This window comes from Xyrauchen texanus, chromosome 27, assembly GCF_025860055.1.
Source record: "Xyrauchen texanus isolate HMW12.3.18 chromosome 27, RBS_HiC_50CHRs, whole genome shotgun sequence".
NCBI classification, from domain to species: domain Eukaryota; kingdom Metazoa; phylum Chordata; class Actinopteri; order Cypriniformes; family Catostomidae; genus Xyrauchen; species Xyrauchen texanus.
In genome coordinates, this window is record NC_068302.1 from 40,762,292 (window position 1) to 40,779,791 (window position 17,500).

The 17,500-nt window shown below is 40.7% G+C and overlaps 1 protein-coding gene across 1 annotated transcript in view; it reads right to left on the reverse strand.

Annotated features, from left to right (window-relative positions):
* The window catches only part of hsd17b4 (hydroxysteroid (17-beta) dehydrogenase 4), a 21,990-nt gene that overhangs the window by 4,264 nt on the left and 226 nt on the right, over positions 1–17,500 (reverse strand). The window contains exons 2-19 of the mRNA XM_052093949.1: positions 14,681–14,734; positions 14,485–14,592; positions 12,409–12,468; positions 12,221–12,242; positions 12,094–12,140; positions 11,931–12,015; positions 11,077–11,264; positions 10,890–10,981; positions 10,777–10,801; positions 7,696–7,824; positions 7,380–7,480; positions 3,473–3,703; positions 3,338–3,389; positions 3,189–3,260; positions 1,875–1,978; positions 1,713–1,778; positions 1,480–1,549; positions 1–40 (exon numbers count right to left, since the gene is read on the reverse strand). The exon at positions 1–40 is cut by the window's left edge and continues 67 nt beyond it. Of these exons, the coding sequence (XP_051949909.1) occupies positions 1–40; positions 1,480–1,549; positions 1,713–1,778; positions 1,875–1,978; positions 3,189–3,260; positions 3,338–3,389; positions 3,473–3,703; positions 7,380–7,480; positions 7,696–7,824; positions 10,777–10,801; positions 10,890–10,981; positions 11,077–11,264; positions 11,931–12,015; positions 12,094–12,140; positions 12,221–12,242; positions 12,409–12,468; positions 14,485–14,592; positions 14,681–14,734 (1,546 nt within the window). The remainder of the gene's footprint in view (positions 41–1,479; positions 1,550–1,712; positions 1,779–1,874; positions 1,979–3,188; positions 3,261–3,337; positions 3,390–3,472; positions 3,704–7,379; positions 7,481–7,695; positions 7,825–10,776; positions 10,802–10,889; positions 10,982–11,076; positions 11,265–11,930; positions 12,016–12,093; positions 12,141–12,220; positions 12,243–12,408; positions 12,469–14,484; positions 14,593–14,680; positions 14,735–17,500) is intronic.

Below are 17,500 nucleotides of genomic sequence, written 5' to 3' on the forward strand. Positions count from 1 at the left end.
CCAAACGAGCACAAGCCGTGAAGAATGGGAGATTTGAATCCTGCGAGCAATTTCAAAATCATCTTTACACGACAATAAAACTGGAGACAAATGCAAAGATAAAATAAATCAAAGGATTTTTAAAACTGACGGTTGTTATTTAGCGCTAACTAACAGAATTGCTAAAACAAGACTACCCCATCTGCCATTAGTTAAAAAACTAAAACACAGTCCGTTTGGCGGAGGACGAATCTCAGTTGCCTCCGCGTCTGAGACCGTCAATCCACCCATCTTATCACGTGACTTGTTGAGTGCGTTACCGTGGAGACGTAGCGCGTGTGGAGGCTTCACGCTATTCTCCGCGGCATCCATACACAACTCACCACACGCCCCACCGAGAGCGAGAACCACATTATAGCAACCACGAGGAGGTTACTCCATGTGACTCTACCCTCCCTAGCAACCGGGCCAATTTGGTTACCCCATGTGACTCTACCCTCCCTAGCAACCGGGCCAATTTGGTTACCCCATATGACTCTACCCTCCCTAGCAACCGGCCCAATTTGGTTGCTAAGGAGACCTGGCCTAAGTCACTCAGCATGCCCTGAATTCAAACTCACGACTCCAGGTGTGATCGTCAGCGTCAATACTCGCCGAGATACCCAGACCCCCATTTACTTATTTTTTTTAAAGAAATGTAATAACACTATCTTCACTAAAGTAAAAACACTACAGTTATGTATTTTTACCTGTAAATTACTCACTCCATTCATGTTCATTTAAAATAAGCACATTTTATGTCAGCTTCATTTCAATAAAAACTTTCATTTCAGTACGTTTTCAAAACATCAAAATGTGTCATTGATTGGGGATCTCTGGTGGGATCTGCTGGAATAACAATTACCTGTCATGACAAGTATGTCCAGTAGATGGCTCCAGCGCTGCATGCATTGGCTGATCTTTATAAGCCACTGTTGTACCAAACTTAATTTCTAGATATTATCACAAGCTATGCATTGGAGATATATATTTAGAACATTATAGCCTTTCTTTTTTCAACCATTTGTTTTGAAAGGTGAGAATTTGCAATGATGTCACAATATGTGGTTAAACATGAGCAGGGTGTGCAGCTCCCAAACGTGAACTTTCTCACAGTGGGGTCAGACTAAGACTTCGGTTCGACCTTAAAGTGTGTGTATGTGCGCAAGTGTGTGTGTGTGCGAGCGAGTGCACGTGAGCATGTGTGTGCGTGCGTGTTCTTCATTGTGTCTGATTGATATTTATTTGACAAATAATGATAAAATAATTGCTCTGTTATAGTCTCACCCATTCATTTCCTATGGCGGGTCAAATTTAACCCGAACAGTACGACGGTTAAAACCACCTAGACGACTCAAATCTAGTCCACATTTTTTTTGTGGCAAGTTTAGGAGGTCACCGAGCCTTGTACCGCTCAAAACCAAAATGACCCAAACAGTGATTTTTAATAATGTTTTATACCTCCCATTGCAGCGAAACTTGGGTCGATGTGAAGCGGGTTCCAGTCTCCACTCAGTCTGTACAGAGCTGCCTGAACAAAACAGCGTGATGTCAATCAAACAATATATCAGAAAACTCATCATAGCTCATTGAGCTGATCTAAGATCAGTATATTGACCACTTCAGTGTTGTAGAAATATAAATGTTTGCTCAGATCAGTTTTTAAGATTAAGGTAATAATGACATCATCATACTTGGTCTTTGGACGTTTCGTCCACAATCACTGCATCTGGTGCTCTGTTCGGTGGATCAGCTGTAACCTGAGGAATTAAAACACCTGGATAATTCAGGACTATTTTCACCACGGATGAGCTGAAGATGTTCAATGTGTTTAGTGCGAGCGGTTGATTCCTCACCATGACTTTCTGTGACGTGCGCTTCCCGCCGAATCCACCAGAACCGACGATAAACACTGAGAACTGATTATAACACAGCAGCTCTCCACCGCTGTATGTGTGAACTGCCAAAACACAGACATCATTTGATTTAACACTGCTTATTCCCTTCCAGAACATGTTTAATTCTTAAAGAGCACCTATTATGGTTTTTCAAATGTGACCTTTCATGTAGTGTGTTATTGAGCTGTTTGTGAATGTAAAAAAGTCAGCAAAGTTTCACAAATCAAATTACAGGACAAATGGAGTTATTGACTCTTAAATGAAAGAACTGATTCTGAACACCTGAAATGAGTCATTAGTAACTCCAGATCTACTTCCTGCACTAACCTACGTCATTTGGTAACACAAAACCCACCTCTGGTCTTCATTGGCTGCTCACGAACAGCTTTGACCCGCCCTCAAACACGACACTAAGCGCTAGACCAATCACAACAGATTGGGGCATCTGTCCAATCAGAGCAGAGTATGCTCTCTGAAAGGCGGGGTTTAGAATGGACCAATCAGAGCAGAGTATGCTCTCTGAAAGGCGGGGTTTAGAATGGACCAATCAGAGCAGAGTATGCTCTCTGAAAGGCGGGGTTTAGAATGGACCAATCAGAGCAGAGTATGCTCTCTGAAAGGCGGGGTTTAGAATGGACCAATCAGAGCAGAGTATGCTCTCTGAAATGCGGGGTTTAGAATGGACCAATCAGAGCAGAGTATGCTCTATGAAAGGAGGAGTTTAGAATGAACGCTTTAGAACGGACCAATCAGAGCAGAGTATGCTCTCTGAAAGGAGGAGTTTAGAATGAATGCTTTAGAACAGATCATTGAATGAGTTGTTTTTGACACTGAGGAAAAAAAGGTTAAATTATGAGCAAATTAAAGTGTTTTTTGAGCTTGGATGCATGTAAATCTATTGTTTGAGTCTGTTAAAACACAATTAGTCACATTTAAAAATCATAATAGGTTTAGGTATAGTTCATCTAAAAAGCAGAATCAAGCCCCAAAAAGGACAGAAAGCATAAAAGTGCTCAATAGAAGCTTTTCTGGTTATTTTTTGTATTATATGAGGTCACGGTGAAGTTTTGTACAGCAAGTGCTGCGTAACGATTCTTCAAACATTCCTACTTCTGTGTTCAACAAATATACAACAGCATACGGGTTTGCAACGACACTTGGACAACGAAGGGTGAGTAAATAATGACCTGATTTTCTTTATTTTCGGATGAACTATTAGTTTAAAATATATATGCATGCTCTCATGTGTTAAACAGGTGGAAGGGAAATCACCATCTAGGAGGATGAGCATTCCAGATCCTTTATCCAAAACATCTGCGACTGTCGCCTTCGAGCTCAGAGTCCCTGTGAAACATTCAACACATTAAACAGACACACTCATCATCCAGAATCTTCTTGTGATGTCAGTGCAGACGCGTCACCTGATGTGGGCAGAGGTTTGAACAGCTCCATGTACTGCTCGCCGTGCAACAACTGTGAGATATAAATAATGAGGATTACACACAAACACAGTGACGAGTCCCGTTCAGCAGGAAGTGTGATGTAATGCCGCTCACCCTGGTGAAGTCGATGTCGAGTCCCGGGACGCTGCTGAGGCCCATCATGGAGCTCTGCGCTGGAATCACTCCAAACGTGGGCAGAACGCTGAAGTCTTCATGGCCTTCAAAGAGGAATTTGAGGTGATGGGGGTCTTTGGTGGACATCCCCACTCCCAGAGCGTACAGGATACAGTTCATGTGTGTGTATGTGAAGTTCATCTCCGCCAGAGTGTGTCCAATCGCCGCTGACTGCACAAACACAACACCACCAATGATCCTTAATGCTATTCGGCTAAATACTGATTCAGGCAACATCTCAGTGCTGCTTTTGAAACCTATTGTTGACCACAATATTCTTCTAGACAGATTGGGGCTCTCTGGGACGGTCCTCAGCGGGTTCAGGTCATACCTAGAAGGGAGGGGTCACTATGTGAACAACTATGAATCTGAGTGGACATCCATGATGTACGGTGTCCCACAATACTCAATACTTGCACCGCTCCTGTTCAACCCATATATGCTCCCATTAGGCCAAATTATGGAAAAGTACCAAATTGCGTACCACAGCTATGCAGACGACACCCAGATTTACCTGTCGCTCTATCGCTAAATGATTGCATTTGGCAGACACTTTTATCCAAAGCGACTTACAGTGCACTTATTACAGGACAATCCCCCCGGAGCAACCTGGAGTTAAGTGTCTTACTCAAGGACACAATGGTGGTGGCTGTGGGGATCGAACCAGCAACCTCCTGAGTACCAATGTATTATACAGAGCACTTATTACAGGGACAATCCCCCCGGAGCAACCTGGAGTTAAGTGTGTTACTCAAGGACACAATGGTGGTGACTGTGGGGATCCAACCAGCAACCTTCTGATTACCAGTTATGTACTTTAGCCCACTACACCACCTACATCCCCATAGACCCTCTGTGGCAGTGCATTGATGAAATGAACAGTTGGATGTGCCGACTGATCTCAGTTCAGGAGACTCTGTGCGGTCATTAAAGGGTTAAACTTTCAACGAAAGGAATCATGTGACAAAACAACATGGCAGCGATCCCAGAGGAGTTTGTGTTTGGTTGAAATGCCAACAAAACTATACACGCTCCACATCTGGTAATAAACCTCATTAAGATTTTACACTGAAACTAGAGTCTCAAGTGTCCTCTAATATGCCATTTGATATATTTCATCTATTTATCGTGAAATTGCACACTGTTAAACACGATGAGCACATCTGTGCACTATAGGATCAGTTTCAGTTCAAATATCCAACATTTACTATCTGTACATTATCACACGGAGAATAAATATATAAATGTGTCTTTCAGAGGCTTTATATGGAGTTATGATGAACATAAGATGCATTTCAAACTGTTCTGAGACCAGTGCAGACAGACAGCACACTGGAGGTTAAGTCATGCACTAAATAGGGAGCATCCTATAGCTCTCTATAACTGTTCTGAGATCAGTGCAGACAGACAGAACACTGGAGGTTAAGTCATGCAATAAATAGGGAGCAAGGGAGCATCCTATAGCTCTCTATAACTGTTCTGAGATCAGTGCAGACAGACAGAACACTGGAGGTTAAGTCATGCACTAAATAGGGAGCATCCTATAGCTCTCTATAACTGTTCTGAGACCAGTGCAGACAGACAGCACACTGGAGGTTAAGTCATGCACTAAATAGGGAGCAAGGGAGCATCCTATAGCTCTCTATAACTGTTCTGAGATCAGTGCAGACAGACAGCACACTGGAGGTTAAGTCATGCACTAAATAGGGAGCAAGGGAGCATCCTATATCTCTCTATAACTGTTCTGAGACCAGTGCAGACAGACAGACAGCACACTGGAGGTTAAGTCATGCACTAAATAGGGAGCAAGGGAGCATCCTATAGCTCTCCTATAACTGTTCTGAGACCAGTGCAGACAGACAGCACACTGGAGGTTAAGTCATGCACTAAATAGGGAGCAAGGGAGCATCCTATAGCTCTCTATAACTGTTCTGAGATCAGTGCAGACAGACAACACACTGGAGGTTAAGTCATACACTAAATAGGGAGCATCCTATAGCTCTCCTATAACTGTTCTGAGACCAGTGCAGACAGACAGCACACTGGAGGTTAAGTCATGCACTAAATAGGGAGCAAGGGAGCATCCTATAGCTCTCCTATAACTGTTCTGAGACCAGTGCAGACAGACAGCACACTGGAGGTTCATGCACTAAATAGGGAGCAAGGGAGCATCCTATAGCTCTCCTATAACTGTTCTAAGACCAGTGCAGACAGACAGCACACTGGAGGTTCATGCACTAAATAGGGAGCAAGGGAGCATCCTATAGCTCTCCTATAACTGTTCTGAGACCAGTGCAGACAGACAGCACACTGGAGGTTAAGTCATGCACTAAATAGGGAGCAAGGGAGCATCCTATAACTCTCCTATAACTGTTCTGAGACCAGTGCAGACAGACAGCACACTGGAGGTTCAGTCATGCACTAAATAGGGAGCAAGGGAGCATCCTATAGCTCTCTATAACTGTTCTGAGATCAGTGCAGACAGACAGCACACTGGAGGTTAAGTCATGCACTAAATAGGGAGCAAGGGAGCATCCTATAGCTCTCCTATAACTGTTCTGAGACCAGTGCAGACAGACAGCACACTGGAGGTTCAGTCATGCACTAAATAGGGAGCAAGGGAGCATCCTATATCTCTCCTATAACTGTTCTGAGACCAGTGCAGACAGACAGCATACTGGAGGTTAAGTCATGCACTAAATAGGGAGCAAGGGAGCATCCTATAGCTCTCCTATAACTGTTCTAAGACCAGTGCAGACAGGCAGCACACTGGAGGTTCATGCACTAAATAGGGAGCAAGGGAGCATCCTATAGCTCTCCTATAACTGTTCTGAGACCAGTGCAGACAGACAGCACACTGGAGGTTAAGTCATGCACTAAATAGGGAGCAAGGGAGCATCCTATAGCTCTCTATGCAGTTAAGTGCGTCTGATCAAAAGTTCAGTTTCAGGCTGCAGATGATGTTTGGACACTCAATGATCATCAGTTCATAGATTCACCATTTATAATGTTTTATTTGAACATGATTGACAGTGATTGGATGATTATGATAATTTATGATTAACATCTCAAAATCATGAATAATCAACACTTCTGGACAACTTTCACACGTCCCGCTGTCCACATATGAGTACATACATTTTCAGGAAAATGGTTTGGTCTAAAAAAAATATATATGTTTTATTAGGTTACACTTCTGTACTAGTTACAAATCAAAAATGCACACAGCGGCCACGCTCTATCAGGAGGATATTAATGTACTTTTGTACATTTTATTTAATACGTTTTTATTCTAATTATGGCCCGAGCACCAATGGTGTGAGGAGTTTATTTTTTGCCCAAATGAATCCCATTCTTGAGGGCCAAAACATACTCAAAAACTCATGAAACTCTCCACACGTGTCAGAAGTGCCGGAAATGTACATCTGATGTGGGTTTCAGAATTAGGTGTTGCAAAATGGATAGCGCCACCTACAAACTTTCAATGATGTGCGCTTCACACTACGTTTCACCTACACGTATGAAAATCAGTGCACACAAAAACGTCTCTTGGACCCGTGCCCTAATCTCAACAGGAAGTCAGCCATTGTGATTTTTCTCTTACATTTTTGCTCAGTTTTTGCCATTTCCAGGCCTCGTATTTTCACGAACTCCTCCTACAGATGAAATCAGATCTGGTTCATATTTGGTTATTGTAATCTAACGGCCTTGGCGATGCTACATTGTGAAGCTTTTGAGTTGTCTTTGAACGCCCTGTCCGTGGCGGCCTGACACAGTTCAATGTTTTGGGGAAAAGAATCAGTCAATGATCGTGTTTCTGATGGATCATTACACCAGTAATACTCACAGGGTTTGTTCCGGCCGCTGTGATGGACACGGCACTGGTGGGATTGGCTGTGATTCCAGTATCCACTCTCGACAGGACGTCCACCAGCGTCTGCAGCGACTCTTCATTAATGATCACGGTGAAAATCAGGAGCATGTTAGTGAGCAGTAACATCACATGCTTCAATGATTTGCAATATAATGCAATACTGATGCAACACACACACACACTTACACATCTGCACCCTCTCACCACAGGCTAATCTGTTTTCCATCAGGAAACTATAAAACTATAATGCAGTAATGAGGCAGTGTTTTGCGTTCAGTGCAGCATGTACCCTGGATGCTGGCCGGTTTAGTGGCATCAGTGAAGTCACAGATCTCACTCCATGTGTCTCTCACAGATTCTGGTGTCACCATCTGATTCGTCTGACGGACAATTCGGCCCAAACTCCTCTCCCAGCGCACTGTATGACACATCAGTATATATCACGTCACAGATAAAATGCAAATCTGTTAGTAAAGTAACAGCTCAACACTCCTCAACAACACACATGATTTGATGGATCATTCATTTCTGGAACAGGACCTCTTACACACTGAAAATGTACTACTCCCTATAACTAAACATTGCAAGCATGTTTTAACATGTAGCTAGGTGTTGTTAGTATGTTTTAGCATGTAGCTAGGCATTGCTAATATGTTTTAACATGTAGCTAGGCATTGCTAGTGTGTTGCTAGCATGTTTTAGCATGTAGTTAGTCATTTCTAACATGTTGCTTGCATGTTTTAACATGTAGCTAGGTGTTGCTAACATATTGCTATCATGTTTTAGTATGTAGCTAGGAAATGCTAATATGTTGCTAGGCATTGCTAGCATGTTTTAACATGTAGCTAGGTATTGTTAGCTTGTTGCAAGCATGTTTTATTAAGTAGCTAGGCATTGTTAATATGTCGTAACCTATAGATAGATATTGTTGGTATGTTTTAGCATGTAGCTAGGCATTGCTAGTATGTTTTAACATATAGCTAGGCATTGCTAATATGTTTTAACATGTAGCTAGGCATTTCTAGTATGTTTTAACATGTAGCTAGGCATTTCTAGTATGTTTTAACATGTAGCTAGGCATTGCTAGTATGTTTTAACATGTAGCTAGGCATTGCTAGTATGTTTTAACATGTAGCTAGGCATTGCTAGTATGTTTTAACATGTAGCTAGGCATTGCTAGTATGTTTTAACATGTAACTAGGCATTGCTAATATGTTTTAACATGTAGCTAGGCATTTCTAGTATGTTTTAAAATGTAGCTAGGCACTGCTAGTATGTTTTAGCATGTAGTTAGTCATTGTTAACCTGTTGCTTGCATGTTTTAACATGTAGCGCTGTGTTTTGCTAGCATATTGCTATCATGATTTACTATGTAGCTAGTTGTTGCTACCATGATTTAAAATGTATAGCTAGGAAATGCTAGCATGTTGCTAGGTGATGTGATCGTGTTTTAATATGTAACTAGGAAATGCTAACATGTTGCTAGGCATTTCTAACATGTTTTATCATGTAGCTAGGTATTGTTAGCTTGTTGCAAACATGTTTTATTATATAGCTAGGCATTGTTAATATGTCTTAACATATAGATGGATATTGTTGATATGTTTTAACATGTAGCTAAGCATTTCTAGTATGTTTTAACATGTAGCTAAGCATTGCTAGTGTGTTGCTAGCATGTTTTAGCATGTAGTTAGTCATTTCTAACATGTTGCTTGCATGTTTTAACACTTAGCTAGGTGTTGCTAACATATTGCTATCATGTTTTAGTATGTAGCTAGGAAATGCTAATATGTTGCTAGGCATTGCTAGCATGTTTTAACATGTAGCTAGGTATTGTTAGCTTGTTGCAAGCATGTTTTATTAAGTAGCTAGGCATTGTTAATATGTCGTAACCTATAGATAGATATTGTTGGTATGTTTTAGCATGTAGCTAGGCATTGCTAGTATGTTTTAACATATAGCTAAGCATTTCTAGTATGTTTTAGCATGTAGCTAGGCATTGATAGTATGTTTTAACATGTAGCTAGGCATTGCTAGCATGTTTTAACATGTAGCTAGGCATTGCTAATGCGTTGCTTGCATGTTTTAACATGTAGCGCTGTGTTTTGCTAGCATATTGCTATCATGTTTTAGTATGTAGCTAGTTGTTGCTACCATGATTTAAAATGTATAGCTAGGAAATGCTAGCATGTTGCTAGGTGTTGTGATCATGTTTTAATATGTAACTAGGAAATGCTAACATGTTGCTAGGCATTTCTAACATGTTTTATCATGTAGCTAGGTATTGTTAGCTTGTTGCAAACATGTTTTATTATATAGCTAGGCATTGTTAATATGTCTTAACTTATAGATGGATATTGTTGATATGTTTTATCATGTAGCTAGGCATTGCTAGTATGTTTTAACATGTAGCTAAGCATTTCTAGTATGTTTTAGCATGTAGCTAGGCATTGATAGTATGTTTTAACATGTAGCTAGGCATTGCTAGCATGTTTTGACATGTAGCTAGGCATTGCTAACATGTAGCTAGGTGTTTTGCTAACATATTGCTATCATGTTTTAGTATGTAGCTAGGTGTTGTTAGCATGATTTAAAATATATAGATAGGAAATGCTAGCATGTTGCTAGGTGTTGTGATCATGTTTTAATATGTAACTAGGAAATGCTAACATGTTTTATCATGTAGCTAAGTATTGTTAGCTTGTTGCAAGCATGTTTTATTATGTAGCTAGGCATTGTTAATATGTCTTAACATATAGATAGATATTGTTGGTACGTTTTAACATGTAGCTAGGCATTGCTAGTATGTTTTAGCATGTAGCTAGGCATTTCTAGTATGTTATAAAATGTAGCTAGGCACCATTAGTATGTTTTAACATGTAGCTAGGCATTTCTAGTATGTTTTAACATGTAGCTAGGCATTGCTAGCATGTTTTAACATGTAGTTAGTCATTGCTAACATATTTTAACATCTAGCTTGTTGCAAGCATGTTTTATTATGTAGCTAGGCATTCGTTAGTATGTCTTAACATATAGATAGATATTGTTAGTATGTTGCTAGGTGTTGTTATCATGTTTTAACATGCATTTAGACATGGCTACCATGTTTACCATGTAAGCATGTTTTAGCATGTACTGTAGTGTTAGAGGTTTGATCAAATTACTGTGAGCAATAGTAGATAGAGATGCTTGACTTTACAACACACACTATATAAAACATAACATTATATAAAATAACAATATATTCAAGCTTATATAACACAGATGTATATGATAAATATAGCGGTGAGTGTGCAGTGAGTCACTGAATCTATCTGCACTGATGTTGAACTTCACCCACAGAGTTCAGATGAAACAGAACAGAACTTACGTTTGCCAATCCAGCCCGCGCCGACCTAAACACACAAACACATACAGCAGCTCATGTGTGTTCTCTGGATAAATATCATACGAGCCTCAAATGATGAATTAATGTTGCTGTACCTCAAACAGGCCACTGTTCTCCTGACATGACTCGTGACACAACCAGAGAACGAGTGGAGCCACATATTCTGCCTTCAATGACTCCAGCAGATCTACAACAACAATACAATCACATGTCAATACAAGTTAAGATCAACTGACAGCATCTGTGGTGTAATGTTTGTGGTGAAAGTGATGTGTGACGCACCTGGTGGCATGACGGTCTCCGTGAGACGAGATCCAGCGGTCGGTGCGATGGTGTTGCAGTGGATGTTGTATTTCTGTCCTTCAATGGCCAGCGTGTTCGCCAGACCCAGCAGACCCAGTTTAGCCGCGCTGTAGTTCGCCTGGCCGAAGTTTCCATAGATACCAGCGGCTGATGATGTCATAATGATTCTGTAAACAGACACAGTGTCACTGGACTTCACTGAAACTAAAACAACAGCAGCGATTGTCTGGAAATAAAGACCCAAAACTGCTGCTTTCCAGGTAAACGAGTACAGGATGAAAATGAAGCTAGACACTGCTAGTATGTTTTAGCATGTAGATAGGCATTGCTAATATGTTTTAGCATGTAGCTAAGCATTGTTAATATGTTTTAAAATGTAGCTAGACACTGCTAGTATGTAGTTAGGCATTGCTAGAATGTTTTAACATGTATTTAGTCATTGCTAACATATTTTAGAATGTAGTAAGGAATCGTTAGCATATTGCTATAATGTTTAAGTATGTAGCTAGGTGTTGCTACCATGATTTAACATATAGCTAGGAAATGCTAACATGTTGCTAGGCTTTGCTAGCATGTTTTAGCATGTAGTTAATCATTGCTAACATATTTTAACATGTAGCTAGGTCTTGTTAGCTTGTTGCAAGCATGTTTTTATTATGTAGCTAGGCATTGTTAGTATGTCTTAACATATAGATAGATATTGTTATATAGATGTAACATTCGGATTCAGATCCGATGGTACTTGAGGTGAACGAGTAACAGCAAGTCTGAGTTCGGGATGAGAGACAGTGACGTTTTGACCGTCTCCTGCTAATCACAAATGATGTGTGTACCTCCCAAACTTCTGGTTCTTCATGTGATTCCAGGCAGCTCGTGTGACGAGGAAGGAGCCCCTCAGATGAACGCGATGTATCAGATCTGAAATGGGACCGTGACAGTGTCATTAGTTGATCTGATGTGACGTCAGCTGGGAATCAGATGGGATTCAGTACTCACCCCAGTCCAGATCACTGGTCCGGGCAAACGATCGGTCACGCAGAATCCTTCACAAAACACAACACAAGAATTACACGACATGCTGTTCACTGTCAATAGTTAGTCAACAAAACAGATCAGAACTCACCCGGCATTATTAACAACGATATCTGCAGGAGAAAAACAACAGGCTGATTTTAGTGTCACAAAATGTCATTATTTTCTGAAACCATCCTTCTGTAAGTCTCAATTAAATGCAACAATTTACACCCAAATGAATTCTGCTGAATTACACCCATTATAAATATATGACTGATATCAGCAAATGTTTGGCACCTATTCGCCCGAATGCGTCCAACGCCGTCTGTATGAGCTTCTCTCCATCCTCCACTGAATCTGTGAAGATGCACATGAAAGCATGAGACCTGCAGACGCTCACAATCACATCAGCAGACATGACGAATGTTACTGAACAGAAGGGGCTTTTAACCCTTTAAACTCGGATTGTCTTGCAAGAAACAAATATTGTCTAAATGTTAATAACTTCAGACTTGACCAACACAAAATAGTATAATCTCGACTTTCCAATGCATGTAGACATTATGACCAAAACTGAACAAGTGCTTTCAAATTTACAGACAAATCAGAAGTGTTACATTTTCATCATTTATCAAACAATTTGCACTACACATATTATTGCAATCAGTAAAAACATCAAACTCATCAAATATTCATGTGTCATATGTTGTTGGAAAGATCTCAAAGAGTAAAATACAACCAGACTATTTGTTTTACTCGCAGATTAAAATATAGCGAGTAACAGCTAATTATATGTCTTTGACAATTATGTTGGTGCTGCTTATATGCCGCATTTTCACTTATAACTTCACGTAATACAAACAGAACATAAAATGGCACATATGATTATTTAGAGTCTGTGATTCTCTTTCAATCGAGTCCACACACAAGATAATCAGATGTATAGATCATTAGATAATCCACATGAAGCACAATGTTACATATGACCACCAGGAGATGGCGCCAAATACACGACACAGACTCAATGATGACTCAAATGACACAGAATGAAACTCATTCTGTGAAATCTCATGACTAAAATCATGTGTGCATGCTATGCAAACCTTTAGTCATTGTTGTGTTTGCATGTGTAATTAGTTCTTATGTACAATTATTATCTTTTATTTGTTTGGAGATGTTTTTGGACACTATGATCAATTATATTTGTAATGTTAGAACTTTTGATTGCTTTGTCATATCAACACAAACATTTTCTCAGATATAGTCGACATGATTGGGAACAAAACAAAAGTGTTTTTTCAGAGCCACATTATTTACACCCAGAGATATTTAATGTCAATTAAGAAAAATAAGAAAAAAGAAAAATGTTGTTGATTGAAAAGTCTTCTTTAGGGTTAAGTTTTATTTTTGTTTTTGGTCGAGTTATAAGCCTTTAAAGACACCTTCAGAGCTTAAAGTTAAACATTATCAAATATGATGATCCCCTTGTGTGAGAAATACATTAAACGTGACATTATAAAGACAACATGTTGTTTGCGAAATTAAGTCATTTGCTATTATATGTTCTATTATATTCTAATGTTAGATTACAATAGAATATATTTACTTTGCATCAGTGTATCTTTTCTCTACACACTACTACAGTGTTTGTTAGATGTAGTAACCCGGAGAAGTAATGCATTTCTATTGCACTTTCCCAATAAATATAGTTCCAAAAGCAGCTTTGCCAGAGATGCTGCACAGATTTGAGACTTGAACAAATAAAGTTATTACAATAAGTCTATACCAGATCATATTAAAATTGTTTTATGCATCAATATATCAACACATATGAATTAGAGGTCGACTGATATTGGATTTTGCTGATACAATAATGTGATGGAAAGAAAGACGAGAACTGATAAATCGACCGATAGATTTTAAAATTGATCTTAAATAAAAAAACATTTTTAAAAACAGACACAGAGGAAACAAGAATCCAAATTTGCAATAATAACCAGAAATTGAGATAAAAATTTGGTGCATAACGCAGGACTTAGTTATAAACAAGAGGACTCTTATTTTGAAATGTCTGTACTCACAGTTGCTCGCACAAACAGATAAGGGAAATAAAATATGCACTCTTACAATCATCTACAGCTTATTACGATATGCACGCTGTAAATAATCATTATCATAAAACACAAATAAGCAGTGATGAACTGATTTTGAACCGCTCTGGAAACACCATCATGAGCTCTCATGAGAATGTGCAACAGTGCCGCGTCTTCACTTTAAAGGGAAGGTAAATGCAGATAATATTTAAGTGAAGGTATATGCAGATTTCCTGCTGTTAAAAACCTGCTGAATGCACATATGGTGAAGCGCCCGTACCGTAATTAGCCACGGCTTTCCCTCCTTTCGCTCGAATCTCCTCCACCACTCGATCTGCAGCGGCTGAACTCTTCCCACCGCCTTTAATATCTCCCCCCAGATCATTCACTGAAGCACAAACACACACACGTGATTAAACTCAGAGAATTATACAGTCACATAAAGAAATATGAGGATGAAAATGTGTTCAGCGCACCAACGACAGCGGCTCCTCTCTCGCCAAACGCCAGCGCATACTCCCTCCCCAAACCTGCAGCAGACACATACACAAATACAGTTTATGTGCAACTTTAAAACACAAGTTTAACATTTAAACGCACTACTATGCTGTTTCTGAACAGATCTGCTTCATTACTACAATTCTGTGACTTTTCAGCTTTGAGACATTTGAAAAATGACACGTACGTTTATAGGCATCTTTATATTACATCATTATAGGGACATGTTACATCATACTCATCAAGCTAAATGGACAGGATGGACATTCAGAGCGGTCTCTGACACTTTCTGCCTGTCAATCATGTTGTATTGTAGTTTCAGTGAATTATTGAGGCTTAATGTCATTTTTATGGCGTGTTGTTCATAACAGTGGCCAGTTGAGGGCGCCATTTCACTGCTGTTGTTATTAACAACTGTTTCTGCTCATGTCAGTCTCAATAAAGCTCATTTACTACCTTTGGAGGGCGGGGTTTTGGTAAAAAGGGGGCGTGGTTAATCCAACGTCTCAGTTTGTGGAAATTATAGAATGGCTAAAATCACTTCCTGCACCTTTAACATTCATACATTTGACAGATTTTGAAATTATATTCATTTTCATGTTTAATTTCACTATCACACCTGGAGTCGCGGGTTTGAATCCAGGGCGTGCCGAGTGACTCCAACCAGGTGTCCTAAGCAATCAAATTGGCTGGTTGCTAGGGAGGGTAGAGTCACATGGGGTAGCCAAATTGGCCCGGTTGCTACTGAGGGTAGAGTCACATGAGGTAACCAAATTGGCCCGGTTACTAGGGAGGGTAGAGTCACATGGGTTAACCAAATTGGGCCGGTTGCTAGGGAGGGTAGAGTCACATGGGGTAACCAAATTGGGCTGGTTGCTAGGGAGGGTAGAGTCACATGGGGTAACCAAATTGGGCCGGTTGCTAGGGAGGGTAGAGTCACATGGCGTAACCAAATTGGCCCGGTTGCTAGGGAGGGTAGAGTCACATGGGGTAAACAAATTGGCCCGGTTGCTAGGGAGGGTAGAGTCACATGGGGTAACCAAATTGGCCCGGTTGCTACGGAGGGTAGAGTCACATGAGGTAACCAAATTGGCCCGGTTACTAGGGAGGGTAGAGTCACATGGGGTAACCAAATTGGGCCGGTTGCTAGGGAGGGTAGAGTCACATGGGGTAACCAAATTGGGCCGGTTGCTAGGGAGGGTAGAGTCACATGGGGTAACCAAATTGGGCCGGTTGCTAGGGAGGGTAGAGTCACATGAGGTAACCAAATTGGCCCGGTTACTAGGGAGGGTAGAGTCACATGGGTTAACCAAATTGGGCCGGTTGCTAGGGAGGGTAGAGTCACATGGGGTAACCAAATTGGGCTGGTTGCTAGGGAGGGTAGAGTCACATGGGGTAACCAAATTGGGCCGGTTGCTAGGGAGGGTAGAGTCACATGGCGTAACCAAATTGGCCCGGTTGCTAGGGAGGGTAGAGTCACATGGGGTAAACAAATTGGCCCGGTTGCTAGGGAGGGTAGAGTCACATGGGGTAACCAAATTGGCCCGGTTGCTACGGAGGGTAGAGTCACATGAGGTAACCAAATTGGCCCGGTTACTAGGGAGGGTAGAGTCACATGGGGTAACCAAATTGGGCCGGTTGCTAGGGAGGGTAGAGTCACATGGGGTAACCAAATTGGGCCGGTTGCTAGGGAGGGTAGAGTCACATGGGGTAACCAAATTGGGCCGGTTGCTAGGGAGGGTAGAGTCACATGGGGTAACCAAATTGGGCCGGTTGCTAGGGAGGGTAGAGTCACATGGCGTAACCAAATTGGCCCGGTTGCTAGGGAAGGTAGAGTCACATGGCGTAACCAAATTGGCCCGGTTGCTAGGGAGGGTAGAGTCACATGGGGTAACCAAATTGTCCCGGTTGCTAGGGAGGGTAGAGTCACATGGGGTAACCTCCTCGTGGTGGTGATTAGTGGTTCTCTCAATGGGGTGTGTGGTGAGTTGTGTGTGGATCGTGGAGAGTAGCATGAGTCTCCACATGCTGTGAGTCTCCACGGTGTCATGCACAACGAGTCACGTGATCAGATGCGCGGATTGACGGTCTCAGACACGGAGGGAATTGAGACTCGTCCTCCGCCACCCGGATTGAGGCGAGTAACCGCGACACCACGAGGACCTACTAAGCAGTGGGAATTGGGCATTCCATTTTGGGAGAAAAAACGGGATAAAATTTTAGCACTTATTTTTGACAAAGATGTTTAAGATGCAGCTCTGGGAACATGAGAAAATGACATTAGTGCAGTAAATTAAAATTATTTCAATTATTTAAAATTTGGCTTTTAGGTCCACAGCAGTGTGCAACATTACAAATAGTACTTTTTAAACACATTTAAAGTTGTAATCTATTTAAATGAAACATTATACATACCATAACTTCTACTAAGGACTTAAAAGTCACCAAATTGTAGGAATGACCCTTATACAGATTTAAGATTATCAGTCTTATATAAGTGTTCATAACAGTGTGCAGTTATTCTGTCTTATCTGCTGTTTGCACTTTGATCAACACAGAAAAGCTGCAACACTTTCAGAGAACAAACTTTGGCTGTTTATAACGAGGTTTAAAAGCATCAGAAGTTAATAAAGTAAACATTTGATTTATATAATACTGTAATACAGAGGTTTGTTTTGAAATATTATCATAGCCTATTATTTCGGATGTCTGTTGCTGTAAACATGCTTAAAGAGATTTGATCTATGTGATGCATAAATGCATCTGTTAATTAATAAATGTGCATTAAATGTGCATGA